This window comes from Rattus rattus, chromosome 9 (genome assembly GCF_011064425.1).
Source record: "Rattus rattus isolate New Zealand chromosome 9, Rrattus_CSIRO_v1, whole genome shotgun sequence".
Lineage (NCBI taxonomy): Eukaryota > Metazoa > Chordata > Mammalia > Rodentia > Muridae > Rattus > Rattus rattus.
Window position 1 is genome coordinate 31,676,636 of NC_046162.1, and position 14,179 is coordinate 31,690,814.

Consider the following 14,179-nt stretch of genomic DNA (forward strand, 5'->3'; position numbering starts at 1 on the left):
ACTATCCCTGAACTCAATCAATAGTATTACAGAGCAATAGTGATAAAACTGCATGGTATGCCACAAACCAGAGCTTCCAGACCAAAGCCACTACCTAAAGACTATACATGGACTGACCCCTGGCCTCGGCCCTCATAGGTAGCAATGAATATCCTAGAAAGGGCACCAGTGGAGGGGGAGGCCCTGGGTCCTGCAAAGACTGACCCCCCAGTGAACTAGACTGTTGGGGGGGGGGCGGAAATGGGGGGGGGGTGGGGAGGGGAACACCCATAAGGAAGGGGAGGGGAGGTTGTTTGCCCGAAAACCGAAAGGGAATAACACTCGAAAATGTATATAAAAATATTCAAGTTAATAAAAAAAAAGAAAAAACAAAACAAAACAAACAAAAACCTGCATGGTATTGGTACAGAGACAGACAGATAGACCAATGGAATAGAATTGAAGACCCAGAAATGAACCCACACACCCATGGTCACTTGATTTTTGACAAAGGAGCCAAAACCATCCAATGGAAAAAAGATAGCCTTTTCAGCAAATGGTGCAGGTTCAACTGGAGGTCAACATGTAGAAGAATGCAGATTGATCCATGCTATCACCCTGTACAAAGCTTAAGTCCAAGTGGATCAAGGACCTCCACATCAAACCAGACACACTCAAACTAATAGAAGAAAAACTAGGGAAGCATCTGGAACACATGGGCACTGGAAAAAAATTTCCTGAACAAAACACCAATGGCTTATGCTCTAAGATCAAGAATCGACAAATGGATCTCATAAAACTGCAAAGCTTCTGTAAGGCAAAGGACACTGTGGTTAGGACAAAACGGTAACCAACAGATTGGGAAAAGATCTTCACCAATCCTACAACAGATAGAGGCCTTATATCCAAAATATACAAAGAACTCAAAAAGTTAGACCGCAGGGAGACAAATCACCCTATTAAAAAATGGGGTTCAGAGCTAAAAAAAGAATTCACAGCTGAGGAATGCCGAATGGCTGAGAAACACCTAAAGAAATGTTCAACATCTTTAGTCATAAGGGAAATGCAAATCAAAACAACCCTGAGATTTCACCTCACACCAGTGAGAATGACTAAGATCAAAAACTCAGGTGACAGCAGATGCTGGCGAGGATGTGGAGAAAGAGGAACACTCCTCCATTGTTGGTGGGGTTGCACACTGGTACAACCATTCTGGAAATCAGTCTGGAGGTTCCTCAGAAAATTGGACATTGAACTGCCTGAGGATCCAGCTATACCTCTCCTGGGCATATACCCAAAAGATGCCCCAACATATAAAAAAGACAGGTGCTCCACTATGTTCATCGCAGCCTTATTTATAATAGCCAGAAGCTGGAAAGAATCCACATGCCCTTCAACAGAGGAATGGATACAGAAAATGTGGTACATCTACACAGTGGAATATTACTCAGCTATCAAAATCAATGACTTTATGAAATTCGTAGGCAAATGGATAGAACTGGAAAATATCATCCTGAGTGAGCTAACCCAATCACAGAAAGACATACATGGTATGCACTCATTGATAAGTGGCTATTAGCCCAAATGCTTGAATTACCCTCGATGCCTAGAACAAATGAAACTCAAGACAGATGATCAAAATGTGAATGCTTCACTCCTTCTTTAAAAGGGGAACAAGAATACCCTTGGCAGGGAAAAGAGAGGCAAAGATTAAAACAGAGACTGAAGGAACACCAATTCAGAGCCTGCCCCACATGTGGCCCATACATATACAGCCACCCAATTAGACAAGATGGATGAAGCAAAGAAGTGCAGACCGACAGGAGCGGATGTAGATCGCCCTGAGAGACACAGCCAGAATACAGCAAATACAGAGGCGAATGCCAGCAGCAAACCACTGAACTGAGAATGGGACCCCGTTGAAGGAATCAGAGAAAGAACTGGAAGAGCTTGAAGGGCTCAAGACCCCATATGTACAACAATGCCAAGCAACCAGAGCTTCCAGGGACTAAGCCACTACCTAAAGACTATACATGGACTGACCCTGGACTCTGACCTCATAGGTAGCAATGAATATCCTAGTAAGAGCACCAGTGGAAGGGGAAGCCCTGGGTCCTGCTAAGACTGAACCCCCAGTGAACTAGACTGTTGGGGGGAGGGTGGCAATGGGGGAGGGTGGGGAGGGAACACCCATAAGGAAGGGGGGGGGGGATGTTTGCCAAACCGGAAGGAATTACACTCGAATGTATATAAGAAATATTCAAGTTAATAAAAAAAGATAACATTTTTTCTTTATCAAAAGAGAAATAACCAATATTAACCAAACTAAACCAAACCAAAAAGAACAAAAACTTGCTATAAGCATTAAAGACGGCAATGTCTTCAAAATTGTTTGTGGGAAATTAAATTGAAAAATTTGCAAAATGTTCAGTTTACAGAAAGTTTCAGGATATATTAGTATAAAGAACAATTTTATCCCATTTTATACTAATTATAGTAATTTCATCTATTGGTCACATTCTGCCTCATTTGTTTCTTCTCACAGGACTTAGTGTACACTTCCTGGAAATAGGAATTTTTTATAAGTCTGTAGTATGACTATTGCTTTGCTGGATTAACATTGATGCAATGCTTTCTAATTGGCTACTATTTTGTAATTTTATAAATAGAGCGAATACCTTTCGTATTAAATTTTCACTTTTCAGTACAGAATCGACGCTAAGATCAGTATTTACATGTAGATTTAACTTTTACCTGCCTTTAATCTGGAACGTTCTCAAAGTCTTCAGATATCTTGTATGACTTTGAAGTGTTTGGTGCCTTGTGCCTGCATAGTATTCCTCAATGTTAGACCTTACTGAACGTCCTTAGATGTGATGCTTGGTCTTAATTAGGCCGGCAACTCTGAGAGACCCATGAAATCCTTTCCCCCTTCACAGGTAGGGTTCATTTCTCTACTCCGTCTAGGGTGGTATTGTTTCTTCACTGAATAACTCTTCTTTGTGGAAAATCAGAGAAAGTCTCCCATTCTTAGAACAATTATCCTCAGACATAGCGCTCACTGATACTTGTTATTTCAATATTGGCCTTCCATGATAGTCTGGCAACCCCAGTCTTCATGACAGTTGATCCTTGGCATTCTATTGTAAGCAAGAACACTTCCATCTCCTTTTGTCTGTTCCTTACCTCATTTTTCCACCATTGCTGCTCTAGTAGAATTATCTTCAAAATACATCTTTTATGTTAAAAATAAAGGAAAATAAAAAGTGAAAAAGAAAATGTTATGCTAACAAATAAGAATAAGTAATAAACACAAACAGGATTCCTTATAACTAGAAACAAGGTTGAATTTAAGGAACATAGCAGAATATATATATTATAATAAAGGAGATGGACAGTGGCCTCACAGGAGTAGATTAATACAGTGGTTCCCAGATGCCAGGAAGAATGTGGGGAAGGAGGGATGTAAGGAGATAGTGAGTAGGTACAGGCGTGCAGCTGGGTAAGTGGGAGCCTTTCAGATGCTGCACAGCACGGTTGGAGTAATACTGTTGGCAAGAATTCATTCCTTATTTTAAAATGACTGGAAGAGAGGTATTTGAATATTACCCATACAAAGATGCTAAACACCCGAGATAAAGAGTACAGCAGCAATGCTGACTTGGTCATTACACAGCGTATGCTTGTATTGGAATCTCATACTCTGCACCAACACTATATATTCTGTGGGTATTTGAAAGAGATTCTTTTAGAGTAAGGAGAGAACATTGATATGATAATACATTTAAAAGAGGAATGAATGATGGGAACATTTGATGTAGACAAGATAAGTCAATGGAGTAAGATATCCTCAGAAAGACTTGTACAATGAAAATGTTAAGACACTGAAAAAAGGAACTGAGGATACTAAAAGATGGAGAGCCCTCCAATGCTCATGGACTCGTAGGATTAATCTCACGACCATGGCCATCTTATCAAAAGCAATCTGTAGACTCAATGCAACACCCATCAAATTCTAATGGAATTCTCCATAGAAACTGAAAAAATATTAAATTTCATATAGAAACACAATATCAAGATGATCCCAAACAGCAAAGATTGCAAAAGCTATAGGTTGTGCATGTCTCCATGGAAACAGCATCTTCCAGACACAACAGGATTGATGCACAGAGACTGTGGCAGCATGAAATATTCCCCTCCCCCAGATTCAAACCAGACAAAATCACAGTACTGAGAAGGGAAAATGGACACAAAGTCCCACCCCTATCCAAGAAGCTACTTGCAATTGATACCTGTTGGGAAAGGGAAATCAGTTTTCTCCAGTGGAGTGTCACTGGGTATATCAGCCATATTCCCAGGTAAGCCCCATGCCCAGTAGTAGTTGACCAACCCAAAGGAGACTCCATTGTTGTTGTTTTTGTTGTTGTTGTGTGCCTGTGCTTTTGGCTATGTTTTGGTATTTTTTATTTTATAGATTTTCTTCCCTTTTTTGAATTTTGTTTTTTTTTTGTTATATATGTGTGTGTGTATAAAAGGGGGACATAAAATTGTGTTGAGTGGGTAAGGAGGTGTATTGGATCTGGGAGGAACTAGGAGATGGCTAAAATATAATTAAAACATGTTATATAAAATAAAAATAAAAATAAATTTTGTTTATGATCAGAAGGGTTGAGAAAAAATATGCATGAAAACAAAAAAGGTATGGGGTAATTAATACAAAGAATAAGGGACTGGAGAAATGGCTCAGGGTAAGAGTACTAGCTGCTCTTCCAGAAGACCCACGTTTCATTTCCATCACACACATGATGGTTTACAAAAATTTGCTCTCCTGTCCTTCATTAACACTGCATGGACAGTGCACACATATATATGCAGGCAAAATAGCCACATACACAAAATAATAATAAAGGTTAAAAAATTTAAGAATGAATAAAATCCAAGATTTATTCAGAAATAGCACATAGAAGACATTAGAAGATGGAAGGATGAGAAACTTGGATGTTATCATTGACTTAGGATTTTGGAGGACAATTTAAAGCAGAACTCAGGATAAACATAAAATTCTGGGGCCACTTAAGATGTAAGAAATGGAGGTCACTAAAATAGTAGCTCTAATATATGCTTTTTTAGGGTCACCCAGGAAAAGCAAAATAGAAAAACAGCAATGTTCTTAAACATAATTTCTGTCTTCAACTGCAGAGACTTCTCTTTACATGTTGAACAATGGTTGTTCTATGCCTTGATAAGAATCTCAAATGGCAATGAGAAAATCTGATATAATATCACCAAGTTGGTACAGTCTATTGAGTGAAAAATTTGAAAATTATCAAGTGCAACTATCATAGACAGAAAGTAATTTTCTTTTTACAAAGGACTCTTATCAGTGCCTCTTTCATGTCTCTGTTCCTCAGGCTGTAGATGAAGGGGTTCAGCATGGGGGTCACCACTGTGTACATCATGGCCATGACAGTCTCCTTCACAGTAGAGTTATTAGCTGACGGACATAAGTAGAGACCAATGATTGTCCCATAGAACAGTGACACCACAGACAGGTGGGAGCCGCAGGTGGAGAAGATCTTGTGGATGCCTCGGACAGAAGGGACCTTAAGAATGGAGGCGACAACTCGTGCATAGGATACAACGATGAGTAGGAAGGGAATGACAATAACAAGCCCTCCCATGACAAATATCACCAACTCATTAACATGCGTGTCAGAGCAGGACAGTTTCAATAAAGGAGATATATCACAGAAAAAGTGGGGGATCACATTGTCCGCACAGAATGACAATCTGGCCATGAGCAAGGTGTGCAGCATGGCATGGAAGGTGGTCAGCACCCAGGACAGCACCACCAGACTCACACAGAGCTTGGGGCTCATGATGATCAAATAATGAAGGGGGAAGCAGATGGCCACATAGCGATCATAGGCCATGGCCACAAGCAGGAAGCTCTCAAGGTCTGCAAAATACAGGTAAAAGTATAATTGTGTCAGACAGCCTGCATAGGGGATGGATGGAACTTGGCTCTGCATGTTCTGCAACAACTTGGGCATCGTAACAGAGGAAAAGCAGAGGTCAGAGAAGGACAAGTTGCTGAGAAACAAGTACATGGGTGTGTGGAGATGGGAGTCCAGGCGAATGAGGATGATGATGATGAGGTTCCCCAGGACAGTGGTGAGGTACATGGCCAGGAACAGGGCATAGAACATGTGCTGGTGCTCTGGGGGGATGGGCAGGCCCAGGAGAAGGAACTGGGAGATGACAGTTTGGTTCTCTTCTGTCATAATCTTTTTCCTACACCTCTAGAGAAAAATGACATAGATCCTTGGGAATATAAATAATAATAAGCAGATTTCTAGGCTCTTTGTCTATTATTCATTTAAACTCTTTGATCTCATAACCATAATTATAAATTTATGATCTTGGTAATCACTGATGACCTCTTTTTAACCTTTTTATATGGTTCTTTATCATGTCATTTCCTAAATACATTTAGCCATTTGCTTCTGAGATCAAAACACTTTAGTTTCTTGTTTTACATGGCCATCCTAGGCAGCTCTAAGTAGATCATTTATCTTAATGTCTCTTAGACATCAATGGTCCTAAAGATTCTGAAACTTTACTTTAATAATCACACACACACACACACACACACACACACACACACACACACACACACACACACAGTGGCTTACATTTCCATCTGAGACCCAGTTGTTAAAGTCCATGTAACCTTTACAACTCTATCGTGTGTTTCAGTAGTTACTGTCTCTTGGCTACATCACAGGCACGTCAAGTCCAGCAGACCCAAGTGACACCTATGATCCCACTGTGCTCTTCCCCAGTGTGTCCCCACTCTGCTCTCAGCTTTGTGAGGTGTCATTTAGGAACTGATGAATTCAATGTCTGCAAGGCCTGGATCAACTCAGAAATCTGTCAGTTTTATTTTTCCCTGCGCTTCACCTTTCCACATCAGACAGTCATTGCCTCCACACTACACTCCCGGACTGGGCTGGCAGCTACATGCTACCAAGGATGTGTTCATAAATCACAAACCTCCAGCCTGTTGGTGGCCTCCAGGACCTAAGGTTTCAGCATTATCTTCAGGGCCGTTTCACCCGGAGCAGGCTCCTTTGTCTGGGCAACCTTCAGCTGATGTCTGCCACTTCCAGCATGAGGATCTTCTTGCTTGTGCTGCTGGCAGCCCCTCTGGACATCGTGCAAGTCCATTCTCCTGCACCAACCAGAAGAACAATATAAACTGCCTGTGGCCAGTTGCATGCAAGGACACAGACAATTACTGTATCATATTATCTGCTGCTGCCCACTTTGGGAATGCCAGCCTTGGCTACACCCTGAATAAGGGCTGCTCCCAGATGTGCCCCAATGTAAACACCAATATCAACTTTGGTGTGGTATCCGTGAATAGCTACTGCTGCCAAAGCTCCTTCTGCAATTCCAGCATAGCTGGCCATCTTAGGCAGCTCTAAGTAGATCATATATCTTAGTGTCTCTTAGACATCAATGGTCCTAAAGATTCTGAAACTTTACTTTAATAATCACACACACACACACACACACACACACACACACACACACACACACACACACACACGCACACCACTGGGCCTTAGACTCCTGTTCAGCTTGTTGTCTCTGCTGCAGCTGAGACCCTGACCACTCCCATGTGTTCTCCATATCCCTCCAGCTCAGGAAGAAAAGCCCAGCTTCTTTCAGGTCCTAGGGGACCTAGGTATCTTTAGCTCTTCCTGGGTGTGTCTAGTTCCCCTCCACACTCTCTCAGCATCAGGGCTAAGTACCAAATTCATCTATATCTGCTGTGTTGAAATGGTACTAGCAACTCTTGTTTCCAGAGCCAATCCTATAACCTCACTTGAGGAACCAGGAAAGGGGTGAAGATCTTCTTGGAATCTCAAGAGTATCAGGGCCAGCGCTGAATCCAGTGGCCACATTGACAAGGATGTCTAACTCAAATGAATGTACATCTGTGTGTTCAGTGTATCCATGTGTGAATGAAGCCACATGGATTCTGGAATGGGCAAAGAGAAACTGAAAGATTCTAGAGCAGAAGGCCTGTGTCTCCACCAAAACCTCTTCCCTTGGTATTATTCAGGAGGCTGCCCATGGAGGGCAGCCACCCCTCCAGATGAAGGCTCCCGACCCCAGATCCAGTTGAGTCCCTACCTGCCCTCTCTGCCCACCGCTGGCTTCCTGTTGTTCTTCTAGTGCCTCAAACAAACTGTTACTACCCATTCCAAAAAAAATACAAATGTTTAAGTCATTATATTTTGAGTAAATTAGTGTGATGTGTCTCCAGAAATCAGGGAGACTTAATATTATTAACATTTCTCTTACTCAACCCAACTTTCAAAAACATCCAAATTTCTTATGTTCCCAAATAACCGTTTATTACCTGAGCTGTGCCGCACCTGTGTGCAACTCTGCACCAATGCTAGCCTTAAAAGTCACAATTTCTTGCTTTCAGTGTTCTACACTTGCTGTTTCTCTTGCCTACAATTTCCTCCCCTTGTTGGTCCCTTTACCTATGCTATCTCTACTTGTCTTTTATGGAGATTACACATCAGTTGCTAATCAAAATTTCTACACTTGAGTTCTGCTACCATGCTCTCACCAAATCCTAGGTTCCGTCCACATGATCCAGTGCCCCTGATCATGCTACCATGCTCTCACCAAGTCCTAGGTTCCTTCCACATGATCCAGTGCCCCTGATCATGCTACCATGCTCTCACCAAGTCCTAGGTTCCTTCCACATGATACAGTGCCCCTGATCATGCTACCATGCTCTCACCAAATCCTAGGTTCTGTCCACATGATCCAGTCCTAGGTTCTGTCCACATGATCCAGTGCCCCGATCATGCTTCATGTACACTTTCTGCCAGACTGCACTACGTGCAGGAGAGGCCATGTCCTTCTCCATCTTGCAGCAGGGCCATCACATGGTATGGTGCTTGTGAATGACCAGGGTTCATAAATGTTTGTGGGTTGTGCTTCAGTCTGAGACAGGTTTCTTAAACATTAAGGTTACAGACCACCGCTGAAGGAGAACTAATATCCACACCAAGTCTTTCCCTAGGGCTGGGTGCGATGGTACATATCTTTAATACTAGTGCTCTGAGAGCAGAGGCACGCAGTTCTGTGTGGGGTGGAGGCTAGTCTGGTTTACATAGAGTCCCAGGCAAGCCAGGGTAACACAGAATGGCCCTTCCTCAAAACATAATTTCCCATATTCCTAACCACTAGTCTCAGTCATTTGGCTAATGATCTAATCTTGATATTTGTCAATGTGACTAATGCTATTATATTTATTAAAAAAATGGGATATCTGATATGCTGCTCTGTCCAATAATGCTGATGACTCAAAATGAAAATTTTTATGCTTTATTCTATAATAATTCATGTCACGACTAACTTATGTGTGAATTAGACTAGGCTCTGGCACTGATTTTGGTAAAATACTAGTTCTAATGTTGTTAAGAATGTAGCATTCAGTGTCACTCACTAGTATTTGGAAGAGTAGACTTGAAGTAGAGAAAAATACCTGCTGTAATGTGATGAGCCTCATGCAGTCACTTGAAGGGAAGAGAAAAGACTGCAATCTCGTGTATAAAAATTTTGCCCCCAGAAGCCTTGTGCTTGAATGTGCAACCTCTACTCAGCCTAAGGACTCATCTGCTGACTTGTCTTGCAGACATCTATTGATTATAACTACCATGTTGTCTTAAAACAATTTCCCAGCCCAAGAAAGACACACTCACAGACACACACACACAGACACACACACACAGACACACACACAGACACACACACACAGACACACCCACAGACACACCCACAGACACACCCACAGACACACACACACACACACACACACACACACACACACACACACACACACACACACACACACACACGCACACTTCTGTTTGCTTTGAGACAACACCAACAAACTCCAGTATGTCTTGAAGTTGAGAAAGAAAGTAGAGAAAGAGCTCTAGGGAATGTTGGAAGCTTTTTCTTGAAAGTGCTATCACTGAATATTTAATGAAGCTGAGTTCACAGTTGGTACATGTGGACATTGTATGTTGACATTATAGAGAGAAGAAACATGTAGAGAAATATCATGCTTCACTATATAAGGTTTCATGACATGATTAATAAGTGAATGTACTCGGTTCTGATACTGATTCTGGTAAAATACAATTTTAATGGAGCTCTGAATGTAGTTTTCAATGTCATTAGCATTTAGAACAAACAGCAGACTTGACATGGAGTAAAAAATAGTTTCTTAAAATTTGACTCCCCTTGCAGTATTGGACCTATGTAGTATAGGAATATATGAAGAGGTCGCAAACCAGGGAGCTCACCTGTGGTTGCTTCCCCCAGTGATCCAGTGGGCTTTGTATCTTCTTCAGCCATCAAACCAGCAATTCTCAATGAGGACAGCACATACGTATCCCATAGGAGACAGTGTGGTTTGCATTAAGTAGAAACCACCTGGAAATCTGTGAAAACACAGAATTCTAGTTCTATAGATCATATTCTATACTGTAAATGAAACACCAGGCAATGTAACCTGGGTGCTGGAGTAGTCAGTACTTACACTATCACTAAAAAAATATAGATTAGTGAGGCCCATCAGATGAATTTAAAGTCTTTGATTGGAACCCCGATTAAGGTTTATTAATGCTCCACAGCAAAGTTAAAAGAAATCATTATTGTCCCAGGGATACAATGTTGAAAGGGTGTGATATTGGGAGAACAATTCCACAGTTATTAATAAAAGGAACCACACCACGAATAAAATAATTTAAATGGTACCACTAATCAAATGCATCCAGGATGTGGCAAAGTCTCTGAAGATGACAAGAAGGAAATGACTATACCTCAAATACTTCCTACTCATGCGTTGCAGAACGTTGAAACTCTTAGGAAGTACAGTAAGACAGCAGCTCGCTTGCCCATTCAGCTCATCCAGAATATTCAAGGCTGACACACAGTCCCTGGTATAATATCATGTTTCCCTTTATTCACGATGGTCACAGGAAATGACAGTCTCTTGTCAACACCTAGATACGCACCATCCCTTTTCCTATCTCTCCTCCTAGTTATCTCTGGGATTAAGAGGCTCCGTATCCCAGAGGAATCCAGATCCTGAACAGCCCATTAGTGTAATTATCCAGGACTCTTCTAGGACCAGTCCTTTCAGAGTCCTGTAGTTGTGACTGATTACAGTCATTGATTATGTGTTACTACACTTGGAGGGAAGTTAAAGAAGAGAGATACATAGACAGAAGTTTACAACTTATCCAGGGGATGAGCTGCATACCGATGTTGCTGGAGCCTGTATTTTGAGGAACATTAGGGGCTGAACTTAATAACGTAAAAGATCCTATGAATATGAAAATGTATAGACATCTTAGTTGCTGTTGGGAGAACATCACCATGAAAAACGCATACTTTGGAAGTGTTCCCAAGTACCATTTTCTGAGGAAAACATAAGTCTACAAATCTGTCCTCAAGATATATAAACATGATGCTAACAATGATACGAATTTATGAGTCAACTTCCTATAAATGTCAATATATATTACAGAGCATCTCTTTCCCTTTTCTGGACTTATCACACACACACACACACGCACACACGCACGCATGCATGCACGCACGCACGCACGCACGCACGCACACACACACACACACACTTAGAAGATGTCTTAGTTTTAAATTTAGTCATTTTAGAAAATGGCTATGGTAGTTATTCACTAAAAAGGAGAGATTTTACCTTTACAGTAAAGGCTAAAATAATCTTTCTTTAAAAACAAACTTTTAATTGATTCTACGTGAATTTTTTTCTTTTCTTTTTTTAATTGGATATTTTTTATTTACATTTCAAATGTTATTCCCTTTCTCGGTTTCCTGGACATAAGCTCCCTATCCCATCCCTCTCCCCTTCTTCTATAAGGGTGTACCCCTCCCCATCCACTCTCTCCCCATTCCCTGACATTCCCCTACACTGGGCATCCAACCTTGGCAGGACCAAGGGCTTCTCCTTCCATTGGTACCAAGCAAAGCCTTCCTCTGATACATATGCAGCTGGAGCCATCGGTCTGTCCATTTATAGTCAGTCTTTGGGTAGTGGTTTAGTCCCTGGGAGCTCTGGTTCGTTGGCATTGTTGTTATTATGGGGTTGCAAGCCCCTTCAGCTCTTTCAATCCTTTATCTATTTCCTCCAATGGGGGTCCTGTTCTCAGTTCCGTGGTTTGCTGTTAGCATTCGCCTCTGTATCTGGCTGTGTCTCTCAGGAGACATCTACATGCAGTTCCTGTCAGCATGCCCTTCTTAGCTTCATGAATCTTATCTAGTTTTGGTGGCTGTATATATGGAGCACATGTGGGGCAGGCTCTGAATGTTCATTCCTTCAGTCGCTGCTCCAAATTCTACCTCCATATCCCCTCCTATAAGTATTTTTGTTCCCCCTTTTAAGAAGGACTGAAGCATCTGTGCTTTGGTCATCCTTCTTCTTGAGCTTCATGTGGTCTGTGTATTGTATCTTGGGTGATTCGAGCTTTTGGACTAATATCCACTTATCAATGAGTGCATACCAAGTGTGCTTTTCTATGATTGGGTTACCTCACTCACAGATGATATTTTCTAGTTCATTCCATTTGCCTATGAATCTCATGAAGTCTCCTGTTATTATTAAATAAATATATAAAACAATCATTAGGTATTAGTCCACCCCTTTGAGCAGATTTCTGTGGAACAAGTACTGCCTTGTAGAGATGCTATATAGACAAATAAATAATTTATTAATTCTTAATGATGATTCTATAAGAATTCCAAAAATTATATTAAAATTGTTAAGATTTTTTTTTATGCAAGCGCAAGAGGTTTATTTTTCTGGAGCCTTGGGTCGATCCTCAATCAGCCCCTCTTGGTGAGTGCCTAGAAGGTGACCCCAAATGGCTATAACAAGCAGTTTTTATACTTTTTAGGAATACATGTTACATCAGCAAGGCTAGAATTTAAAATTATTGGCTAAGCATATTGACCTTTGAATCTATTGGCTACCAAGCATATGACATGCATTCAAATTGTATCTGGGACCAGAAGGTACATTCTTAGTTTTTTGTTTTCAAGAATATTTCTGCTCCTCCAGGGAACTCTGGGTGGAGAATGGAACTTGGCCTAGTCTTGGCCTGAGGCAGTGGGTATAAGGCTGGCAAAAGCCCTTAGCGTCCTTCATTCCACCCTTTTTCTTGTACAAGCTCCAATCTTGTAGCAACACTCAGGGGTCTCTGGTGACTAACTCATATTCTTCAGGTCCTGTCTTCAGGGTCTCACATGATTGGCACAGGACTATAAGCTGTACTGCACCTATTCTCTCTCTTATGAAGGAAATAAGCTTGTTCAATATGCAGGGTCCAAAGGCCAACAATAGTAGAAGAATTTAGGGGTCTTAACAAGGTGGATATGAGGGTTGTTAGCCAAGGGGACAAGTTAAACCAAGTACAGTATTCCATACTCTCTCTCTCTCTCTCTCTCTCTCTCTCTCTCTCTCTCTCTCTCTCTCTCTCTAGCTCTCTCTTGTTTTGCTAGCTCTTCTCTTACCTTGGCCATCATACCACACTTTGTACAACCTGAGTCCCAAAGTTTTTCTCTTTAGCCATCTCATTGCTTTGCCTTTCTGAGTGAATCTGATTATTATTGGGTTATAGGTGGCGTTTGTGCAGAAGGTATCCCAATACCCTTGGTCTTCCTGGTAGGGCCCCTCAGTGATATAATTTCTTTTTACTGTGATCAAGTCCCAAGAGGAGGAGGGGTTCCAGTAGGTATTTTCCTGTAGTCTCACATCCCCAGGTGGCACAATGAAACTGGTGTGGACCCCCACATCAGTGAACTTTTGCCTGGTTTCTTTCATCTTGATGGCAAACATAAGTGGGGGTCTCCTGTAGATGATACCTCTGTGCAGGGAATGCACATCCTATTGTTCCCTCCACCCCAGCCCAGAGCCCCCTTTCTCCCATATGGGCAGTTTGCTTCCACCAGTACTCCCGTCATGGGTGGGGATGTCCCATAAGTCAAGTTCTACCAGCTAGCACATGTCAAAAGTGATGTCGGACCACCAGGTGTTGAGGGGTTTGAAAGTCATCAGGGA

At 41.7% G+C, this 14,179-nt stretch overlaps 1 protein-coding gene across 1 annotated transcript; it reads right to left on the reverse strand.

Moving 5' to 3' along the window:
- Positions 1–5,318: 5,318 nt before the first annotated feature.
- Positions 5,319–6,263, reverse strand: LOC116908923 (olfactory receptor 1468). Its single transcript, XM_032912381.1, has one exon. It carries the CDS (start codon positions 6,261–6,263, stop codon positions 5,319–5,321), a length of 945 nt encoding a protein of 314 aa, XP_032768272.1.
- Between the last annotated feature and the right edge of the window lie 7,916 nt (positions 6,264–14,179).